The following is a 10,698-nucleotide window of genomic DNA, read 5'->3' as shown; positions in this document are numbered from 1 at the left end:
GACCTGAACTGGTACAATGTTAAGATTGCAGTCATACATTTTTAACTATATTTTTAAAATGTACTGAAAGAATCGGTTAGGGTCTAGACTACCAGCTTTAAACACAAGCACTTGGAGTTGTGGTGGATCTGGAGCCTATCCCACGAACACTGGGCACAAGGCAGGAAAATTCATCGCAGATGAGACAGCAGTCCATCGCAGGCCACCATGCACACACATGGTGACTCGTTTATTCACAGCATAGCCAATCCACTCACCGGCATGTTTTTTGGACAGTGGCAGGAAACTACAGAACTCTGACGAAACCACACATATATGAGGAGAACATACAAACACCTGAACTCCTGAAATGACAGAATACTAATATGATGATGATATGTGGGGCGGCGCAGTACAGCGGGTAGCGTTGCCACATCACAGCTCCAGGGTCTCCTGCACAATCCTGAGCTCAGCTTACTGTCTGTGCGCAGGTTCTGTGGTTTCTGTGAATGAGTGTGTGAATGTGTGTGCATGGTGCCCTGAGATGCACTGGTGTCCCACCCAGGGTGAATTCTCTTACCTTGTATCCAGTGTTGCTGGGATAGGCTCCTGATACCCCATGACCCTGACCAGGATAAAGCAGTTGCTGAAGATGAATGAATGAGGATATGGGATTTAGAATATGTTAGGTGTTGAAAGCAAAAGCTAATAGGAGTGCAGTATAATGTCAATAAATCACTGCATAACCTAATTCTAATAGCGATTGTGACATTAATTAATGTAAATTAATTAATTTAAAAATATGGCTTGAATCCAGCAAATCTTATAATTTTGCTTATTATTTGGCATTTTATATATATTTTGCCTACAGTTAAATGTGCACCAAATTAATAAAGCCACAAGATGCTAAATGAAGGTCATGAAATTGTAATGTGTGCAGGATATAGCCTATTTTATCACAATTTTAATTTGCTGTTTGGATTTTTCAACTTAATAAAATAATGGCAGTGTTTTTCTTAACTGGTGCTCTCCTGTAAAGAGTGCAAATTAATGCTATTAATGCTTCAGTCCACATTTTCTGTCCCTGAATTTTTTCAGTCTTAAGTTCAAAGGTGCTTGAGTTCAAAGGTGATGGTCTAAATGCTATTAACAAACCTGAATTCTTTCAATATATTTTAAAAAATATAGTTTGAAATATGCAACTACAATCTTTACATTCTACCAGTGAAGATCTTAAGATGAGAAAGACATGAGGTTTGAAGGATAAGCTGATCAAGCACTCATTCGCTACACCTACAGCTCACGCTAAGTTAATTTGGAACTTTATACTTAAAAAAGGTCCTTCTCTGATTTAAGATGCTGTCTCCTCTGTGTTGAAAAAAAAAAAACTTCATGGACTTTAATAGGATGTTACTTTGAATTAATTGATAATGTCATATTTATTTAATTTTTTTTTTTTAAATATTGGCCTCAAATGGCATTCCATAGATTTTTCACTGAATATGAATTTCAGCACCATATACCTGTGCCATATACCTTATTCAACACCATAAACTGTGGTTAAATCTGACTGTCAGACAGTGGCACTGGTCTTAATACTGCTCCTTGCTGGAGTCAATGTCATGCAAGAAAATTACCAGTTTCATCATTTTTGCTTCTTATATTTATTTAACAATATGTATTTTATAACAGCAGTGCATCTGACCATTAACATGACAAGACCCATCTTAGAAGGAAATGTGATCTTGTGTAACATCAGGGAGGAAGTCATGTGCACAGGCTGGTCAAAAATGAGTAAAGAGCACTTATCAGCAGAATGCCCCATTTCACCATGGATCAGCTTCACTGTTGGATCTCCTCACTTGGGCTCCTTCTGTGCCTCACAGGTACGTCTTGCAAAAAGTTAGCTAACATATACTGAAAAATCTATAATTATAAGATATATGGTTCATAACATACTGTATTAAATATTCTCGAAAACTATTTTATATGGTCTTAGATTTTAGTTTTTTAGGCTGTTCTTAATCTGGTGATTTTTTTTTTATTTAAATGGATAACTCAATCAAGGCAGGAGCTTGCAGTAAAATCAGGATAACTTTAACTACCGTGTATTAAGCTAGCATGTACAGAAACACATCAGTATAGTAAAATATAATTTTTAGCCTGTGGCTGAAAACCAGCAAGTACTCTCGCTGGCTAAATCGCATTTGTTTTCTTGCTGTAAAATAAACACAAATAGACACTTTTCCTTATGTGCATGCATTTTTTAATAAGAATATTAAGGAGTGATATATTTCATGCTGCTAAAGTCTTTTAAGCAGGAAGCAGAATAAGTATCCCAGTGTGCCACTGAGTTGAACACAATAATTAACCCTCATGTTATCTCTCAATATTAAAGACCCCAAAGCTGTACGTATAAAGTAACAATTTCCAAGTGACCAATTTTTTCTTCTCTTTGGCCTCACTAGAGAAAAGGTGTTCAAAGTACAAAGTATTTCATGACAGTCAAGAAATCTGTAATTGAACATAAAACATTACTGCACCAAATGGAAAAGTTCATGGTCTATATGTTATATGGGCTACATATTAACAAATATAGAAATACAGACACTGAACAAAAGTAATGTGCAATTGTAAATAGAAAACTTCTGAAACATGTTGTACAGAATCCCAAAAGGGTTTAGACGGTTGCTTGGTTCCCAAGCAATAGGACCCAAAGTTTAAATCAGGAATACTTTCTGTATAAATTGTATAATATACTGTAATTCCTCATTCCCCTTTCCCCAAGTGTGGTCTTGACATTTTGATGATCTCTGGCAGTTTGGTTGAAAATGATTTACCACATAATCAAAAGAAACAGCCAAATACATCCTTATAGATGCCGCAGAATTTTGATGGCAGTGCTAGTAAAACCTCTCAACTTTGAGATTATCTAGCTAGAATGTCTAGCAAAATGTGATTCCCCATATTTCAAAACGACTCTTCTAATAATACAAAGTTTTTTTTTTCTTCTTTAGTTTTGCACCAGGCTTAGTTTTGCTATATGGAAATCTTAGTTATGGAAATCTGTCTCACCCAAAATATGTTCCTTGTTAATCTTTAAATAAGAGATTGTGTAAAAGGCTCTGAGGGGTGGATGATAACAGCCTGATGACAACAATGTGAATCATGTAACAACAAAGTGATTACGGTTGTACCCATAATGTCACAGCGTTCAGCTACATGGTGAGGTTTTGTTTATGTTTATAGACTACAGTAAATCACACTGTGTCCCAAACCACAGCAAGTCTGAATGACATCACTGGAAAAACTAATGGAAGATTTTGGATGAATCTTCCTTTACTTGTTAGCTACATTAGCCTGTTTTTTTTTTTTTTTTTTTTTTTTTTTTACTGAATTATTACTAATTATTATTATTTGGCCTTTTTAATCAAAATCTGTAAGCATTGTAAATGTTATAAAACCTCTCCACTTCTCCCTCCTTTAGTCTGTACATGTAGGTCCATGACTATATACGGCTTTGAGGGTCAGGATGTCACTCTCCCATGCAAGTATGACTCGCGTTATCATGGGACATGTGATGTATGTTGGATGAGAGGAAGCATCCCAACAAATGGGTGTGGCACTCAAATCATTTACGCAAATGAAAAAAAAGTGGTGATGCGAAGCAATGTGAGATATCAGCTAAACGGAGCACTGCAGAAGGGAGATGCCTCTCTGACTATCCTCAAAGCAAAAAAAAGTGACTCAGGAAAATATGGCTGCCGAGTCCATGTGCCCGGATGGTTCAACGATAAAAAAATTGTGGTCTACTTAGACATTAGGGAAGGTAAATATTCACTACACAACCACAGAAATACAGCATTCCTTCATGTCAGCTACTTTGTATTTTGCTTCATTGTAACCTTTTCCTTAAGCAACACAACGGACCTTCACCACTCTGGGATATGTAACTACTACGACACACATTCCTACACACGGTAAGACAAAATACATTTTATATTAGATTACAATCCTGAATTCTGAGAGGAGACAAAAACAACACCAATGACATGGTGCTGCTTTAGAACAACCAACTTTACCATCGCCCATAAGTGTTAAATCAATTGCAATCATTACAAGTGCATTTTTATTTACATGAACAGTTTGGTAGATCCAGTTTTATCCAAAGTGACATAAAAGTGAAGCAGAATCCGAGCTGCACACACAGCTGAGCAGTTGGAGGTTAATGGTCTTGGGCAAGGTTCCAGCAGTGGCTCTTTGGCCGTTCTGGGGTTTGAACTTACCAACCTTTTGAACAGTTGGACAGAACCTTTCTGAGCTACCACTGACTCCCAGTGCCCACCTCTTCATTACTCTTATTACACATTTAATCTGCAGCAGAAACAGTGCTCAACTCAGACAATTTAAAGCACAAAAATTCTTCATGTTATTTTGTTAGCACCTGTTTCAACAACGCAACATGAGACAACCTCCGTCCCAGAGCATGTGACCACTAAGCATACAGGTAGGAAAAACAGCAGTCTATGTTAAAGTTTTTTCATGAATCTGCAATGGCAGAATAATTCAAATGAAATCTATGCTACATACATTAGAAGAATTGTTACTGGAATGTCTTCTTTTTCTCCTTAATATTCCCTCTACGACCATAACCATATAACATTCAGCATTCCTTCATACAACACTCATTTCTACACAGGGTAAAGCAGAATACAGTTTATATTAGATTAAAACTCAGAGTGCAGGATTCTGAAAAAAACCCAATCACACTACACTATATGGCCAAATCTTCGTGAACATCTGACCATCACGCTTATATATAATTATACTTATATATAATTCTGAACATTTAAGAGCACAAATATTCTTCATGTTATTTTGTTAGGACCTTTAACAACACAAGATGATATAACCACCGTCCCTGAGCATGTGACCACTAAACCTACAGGTAGGAAATACAGCGGTCTATGTTAAAGTTTTTTCAGGAATCTGTAATGGCAGAATAATTCAAATGAAATGAAGCAGGCATTAGAAGAATCATTACTGGAAGGTCTTCCTATTCTCCTTAATATTCCCTCTACGATCATAACCATATAGCATTCAGCATTCTTTCATATCAGCACTAGTACTACCTTTGCTTTATTGTTACATTTTTTTTTTTCCAGAAACACAACAGACTTCTAGCACACTGGGATATGTAACTACTACAACACTCATTTCTACACAGGGTAAAGCAGAATGCATTTTATATGAGATTAAATCTCAGAGTGCAGGATTCTGAAAAAAAACCCAAAACATCAAACTACACTATATGGTCAAATGTATGCGAACATCTGTCCATCACACTTATAATTATACACACTTATATAATTATACTTATATATAGTTCTGAGAATTTAAAAAGCACAAATATTCTTCATGTTATTTTGTTAGGACCTTTAACAACACAAGATGATATAACCACCGTCCCTGAGCATGTGACCACTGAGCCTACAGGTAGGAAATACAGTGGTCTATGTTAATTTTTAATTTTTTTGTGAATCTGTAATGAGAGAATAATTCAAATTAAATCAAGAGGAATGCTACTGTGCCATGTTCATGCATTTGAATAGTCACTACTGGAATGTTTTCTTTTTATACTTGACAGTTAAATATTCACTACACAACCACATAAATATAGCATTCAGCATTCCTGCATATCAGCACAAGCACTACTTTACTTCATTGTAACATTTTTTTTTTCCAGAAACTCAGTGGACCTCTAGCACTCTGGGATATGTAACTACTACAACACACATTGCTACACACGGTAAGGCAAAATACATTTTATATTAGATTACAAACCTGCAGTGCAGAATTCTGGGCAAAACAAACCCAACAAACTACATAGTACTGCTTTAGAACAACCAACCTCACCATCGCTCATAAGTATTTAATCAATCACAATCAGTAGAAGTGGATTTCTACTTATATTATTTAGTAGATACTTTTACTACAAGAAGCATATAAGTGATGCAGAATCCAAGCTGTGAACAGAGCTGAGCATTTGCAGGGTAACGATCAATGGCCAATACTCAGTTTTGTGAATTCTGTGAAAGCACAAAAAATTCTTCATTTTATTTCTTTAGGACCTGTTTCAACAACGCAGGATGAGACAACCACCAGCCCTGAGCATGTGACCACTAAGCGTACGGGTAGGAAAAACTGTGGATAAATCTGTAATGACTGAATAATTCAAATGAAATCAAAGCTATGCTACTGTGCCATGTACAACCCCTGGCAAAAATTATGGAATCACCACACTTAGAGGATGTTCACCCAGCTTTTTTACTTTATAGCAAACAAACAAATCACAGATATGACACAAAAAAGGTTTTGTTCAATAGCTTAACATTCTGGTTTGTGAAATATACATAAAAAAAATTCAAGGACATTTTTTTTTATTAATGGCATGTCTTTTTCCAAATCAAGTAGAGGAAAAAATTATGGAATCACTCAATGTTGAGGAAAAAATTATGGAATCATCAACAAAAAAAACACAATTAATACTTTGTTGCTCCTCCTCTGGCTTTTATTCTTTGAGGCATAGACCTCACTAATGAAAAACAATATTCCCCATCAATCTGGTTCCAACTTTCTCGAATAGCAGTTGACAGATCAGCTTTGCAGTGTGGAGCCTTAACATGGACCAGTTTTTTTACTTTCCACCATAAATTTTCAATTGGATTGAGATCTGGACTGTTTGCTGGCCATGTCATTGAGTTGATATGCCTTTCCTGAAAAAAAGCTTTAACACTGTTTGCTCTGTGGCAAGATGCATTGTCATCCTGAAAAATTATTTCATCATCACCAAACCTATTTTCTATGGATGGAATGAGAAAATGTCCAAAATTTCACTGTACAACTGTGCATTGACTGCTGAGGTAATGACTGCCATCTCCCCTGGTCCTTTACCTGACATGCAACCCAATATCATAAATGAGTTGGGAAATTTGATTGGTTCAGGCAGTCATCTTTATATGTTTCGTTAGAACGGCACCAGACAAAAGTTCCAGCATCATCTCCTTGGCCAATGCAGATTCATGATTCATCACTGAATTTCACTTTCATCCAATCATCCACACTCCATGATTGCTTCTCCTTAGCCCACTGTAACCTTGTTTTCTTCTGTTTTGGTGTTAGTGCTGGTTTTCTTTTGGCTTTTCTATATGTAAATCTCATTTCATTCAGCCGGTTTCTTACAGTTCTGTCACAAACATTGACTCTTGTTTCCGCCCATTTGTTTTTCATTTGTTTTGTTGTGCATTTTCTATTTTCAAGGCATATTGCTTTGAGTGTTCTATCCTGATGCTTTGACATCTTCCTTAGTCTGCCTGTATATCTACCTTTCATAACCTTCCCATTAAGTTTATACTTGCAACAAATTTTAGACACAGCTGACTGGGAGCAACCAACTTCTCTGGCCACACTCCATGTTGAAATTCCTTGTTGAAGGAGTTTTATAATCCTTTCCATTGTTTCAACTGACAACTCTCTCATTGGAGCCATATTTCCTTTCAATTAGCCAAGTCCAACAGCCCATTAAAGTGTGTAAGCACTCTCTTTTAACTGCTGACTTATTAGCATTTTTAGACTTGTTCCAGTATTTGTTTTAGAAATGGAAATTAAAAATTGATTCCATAATTTTTTCCTCAACATTGAGTGATTCCATAATTTTTTCCTCTACTTGATTTGGAAAAAGACATGCCATTAATAAAAAAAATGTCCTTGAATTTTTTTTATGTATATTTCACAAACCAGAATGTTAAGCTATTGAACAAAACCTTTTTTGTGTCATATCTGTGATTTGTTTGTTTGCTATAAAGTAAAAAAGCTGGGTGAACATCCTCTAAGTGTGGTGATTCCATAATTTTTGCCAGGGGTTGTACATGTATTAGAATAGTAGTCATTGGATCGTCTTTTTTTTCTCATTTGCCTTTAACAATAATTTAATCAATATGTATTACTCAATTAATTAATTAACTACTACACTTTGGATAAAAAGAAGACTGAAGAAGAATTGTTAGTCAGCATTACACATTCTAGTGGAGAAAATATAAAGCAGTGAATATGATCAGATGAGAAAATAAGTCAGATCGCTCCGGTTCTGGATTTATACATGGCTAATAATAATAAAGAGAAGGCAGAAGTATATAGTACACAACCTTGTGTTTAAAAGTTGCAGGAATGTACTCAGATCAGTTGAAACCACACAGAATTATGTGTATACATTATTCTTCAAAATAAAAACAGTTTTAGAATCTTTTTAAATCAGACTAAATATGCCCATCATTGTGACGTTTATTCTGCTAACAAATGTAAAGTCTTTTTACTCGGGATTAACAGAAGATACAGAACAGATAACAGAAAAAAATGTATAGCATTCAATATCTCCTTTAATCTTATTCAACTTTGGTTACAACAGTTGTGATCTCAGAAAATTACCCTGATGCACCTTCTTCAGAAGACAATAAGCATGTAAGTATGCATGACATAAACAGAGACTCTATTACAATTTGATTAGTATTGGTCTGCAATTGTTAATTCTGACTTTAATTAAGGTGAATGAAGAAATAGATGCGCTTCCTGCAATCCTGGTGCCAGTTATACTGATTTTGCTGGTTTTGGGAATCTCTGTTGTTTATCTAACGTGTGAGTACATTTATTCTGCCAATGCACATTTTACTGTTACACTGCCCTCCCATTTTTTTGTCATCATCTTCAGTCTGAGAATTCAATCTAAATTAATTTTCTCTCTTCAGCTAAGCATAAAAGAAGTTTCAGGACAACACTTGAAATGTAAGTACATGCTCATGGATGAGTAATGCAGTAGTGTAACCAGTGAGATAACCAGGTTATTGCATTATTAACAAACTATCTTTCAGTGGAAAGACTCAGAGTTAAAAGAGTTAATAATTTTTAGCTCAGCTATATGTATAAGCTTGTTGACATTTTAACATAGCAGGGAAGCATTTTGTTTATATCTTATTCAGTGTTATGTACTGTTTAATGTAGTGTTACATGAATGCACTGCAGTAAGTGAAATTTTATTACTCACAAAAAGTTTATAGTCAGCTTCATAAATCTGTAACAAAATCTGTAACACTAATTTTGGGTGTGCTACATGTGCGGCTGTAGGACGAGAGACTGGTCTTAGACTCGATTCTGGTCTCAAGACGTTTTCTTTCTTGACTTGGACTTATCTCAGACTTACTGGCATTTGTACTTTGACTTGTCTCCTTCTTGGGCATTGGCTAGATAAGGTCTTGGTCTCATTCGAGCATCTGTAAAAATAATGTTTCTGTTTTCTTTTCTTTTCGCAACAAAAGTTGACAAGAAGTAATTCTTTCTTGTAGAAAACAGCCTAATCACTGGCACAATGCATGAATGAAGCCAACTAGATGAAGTAAAGTTTTAACCTTGAAAATTATTTGATGGATTTTAATGTTGATCTTGGCTCAGTCACACTTTCATTAGGACTTGATCTTGACCTGGCCTCAACCCCCTTTAGACTCAGTTTCGACTCAATCTCGGACAGTCCTGGTCCTGGACTTGTCTTGGATGTGACAGTGGTGGTCTTGACTACAGCCCCAGCTACACATGACATTTGAGACCTTTACACATGACAATTCAGACCTTTAGGACACATAATATGCAACATTTTCACTGGTTATCTGTTGCCTGCCTTTTTTAGTAACATAAAAATCATGAGAGACAGAACATAGAAATATTTCTCAAATGTGATTATAATTCTCTTCCACCAGAGCCAAGAACTCATCCACTTCTGTCTGCTACAGCAACCTGGACAGCAGCGTGACCCTGCCGATGATAAACTCATCTAATAATTAGACATTGAGAATGAATATGACCAGAGATCATGATATTACATGGAATTTATATACAAAACACTGTACATTAATTTAATTTGTTATGAAACACTGTGAGTTTTAATTACTTTTTTTTTACTTTAATTACTCATTATTTTTAAAAACTGTGAAAAATACAAAATAGCTGGTCATTGCAAAAAAAGTTGCATGCAGTAGGACATAAAATACAAAATGTTTTTCAGCTGATTAGACCATTGTTAGTGAATGAAATAACCTGCTGAAAAATGTGTATTTTGGTAACTTTGTTAATTTGTATTTTGATAACTATAACTATGACTATATCACTAATGTGATGCTTCATTTCTGAAAAAAAACAAAACAATAAAGCAGCGTTGAATATAAAAGAAGCTGGTTACATAGAAGAAAAAACTGTCTTATGCAACAAATGCTATCTTTATGTGAAAATATCCTAAAAAGGTTTTTCTAAAACTTCTGCAACAGGTTTTACACATGAAGTGAAATAAAAAGTCAGATCCTGTTCCTTTTCCCATGATATTTGTATCAGTAAAAGATGATACGGTTCAGCAGAAGACTGGCATAACACAAGATGTTAGTTATTAAAAGTCCCCTTTTATGTACAGTATACCGTACGAATTGAAATCATTTAGTACTACAATGGTGTTGACATAATGGCACAATCCTCAAGTTGTATGGTATAAGTGCAGACTCAAAGCATGTTCAGTACAGTTCATTGTAGAATGACAGTTCAGTTGCAGCCTGGGGTGCTGAGAATCACCTGGATATCGAGACCTTCACTATGCCTTACTACAAGGATTTCATTGTGAGTTTTAAA

The 10,698-nt window shown here is 35.4% G+C and overlaps 1 protein-coding gene across 2 annotated transcripts; it reads left to right on the top strand.

Annotated features, from left to right (window-relative positions):
- The first annotated feature begins 1,688 nt into the window (after positions 1–1,688).
- On the top strand, positions 1,689–10,383 carry LOC113531824 (hepatitis A virus cellular receptor 1 homolog). Of its 2 annotated transcripts, XM_026922742.3 has the most exons (13): positions 1,694–1,865; positions 3,467–3,808; positions 3,897–3,959; positions 4,421–4,486; positions 4,865–4,927; positions 5,145–5,207; positions 5,413–5,475; positions 5,726–5,788; positions 6,108–6,173; positions 8,444–8,496; positions 8,580–8,670; positions 8,781–8,817; positions 9,783–10,383. In XM_026922742.3, exons 1-13 carry the CDS (start codon positions 1,796–1,798, stop codon positions 9,865–9,867), a joined length of 1,125 nt encoding a protein of 374 aa, XP_026778543.1. In that variant the 5' UTR covers positions 1,694–1,795; the 3' UTR covers positions 9,868–10,383. The 2 variants fall into 2 exon arrangements, with proteins under 2 accessions (XP_034169359.1, XP_026778543.1); XM_034313468.2 differs by lacking the exons at positions 4,865–4,927; positions 5,145–5,207 and having other exon boundaries at positions 1,689–1,865.
- The last annotated feature ends 315 nt before the right edge of the window (positions 10,384–10,698 follow it).

The sequence above is a fragment of the Pangasianodon hypophthalmus genome, chromosome 19, assembly GCF_027358585.1.
Source record: "Pangasianodon hypophthalmus isolate fPanHyp1 chromosome 19, fPanHyp1.pri, whole genome shotgun sequence".
In the NCBI taxonomy this organism is placed as follows: Eukaryota; Metazoa; Chordata; class Actinopteri; order Siluriformes; family Pangasiidae; genus Pangasianodon; species Pangasianodon hypophthalmus.
Note: the sequence above shows the minus strand (reverse complement) of the source record. Positions and strands in the feature narration are given on the sequence as shown.

What these genes read in the sequence shown, in the direction of transcription:
- LOC113531824 (XM_026922742.3), top strand. Translation starts at nt 1,796, where the DNA reads ATGCCCCATTTCACCATGGATCAGCTTCACTGTTGGATCTCCTCACTT. An exon ending in TGTGACCACTAAGCATACAG is followed by an intron (nt 4,487 to 4,864) that starts GTAGGAAAAACA and finishes TTATTTTGTTAG; the next exon opens with GACCTTTAACAACACAAGAT. An exon ending in CTTCAGAAGACAATAAGCAT is followed by an intron (nt 8,497 to 8,579) that starts GTAAGTATGCAT and finishes ACTTTAATTAAG; the next exon opens with GTGAATGAAGAAATAGATGC.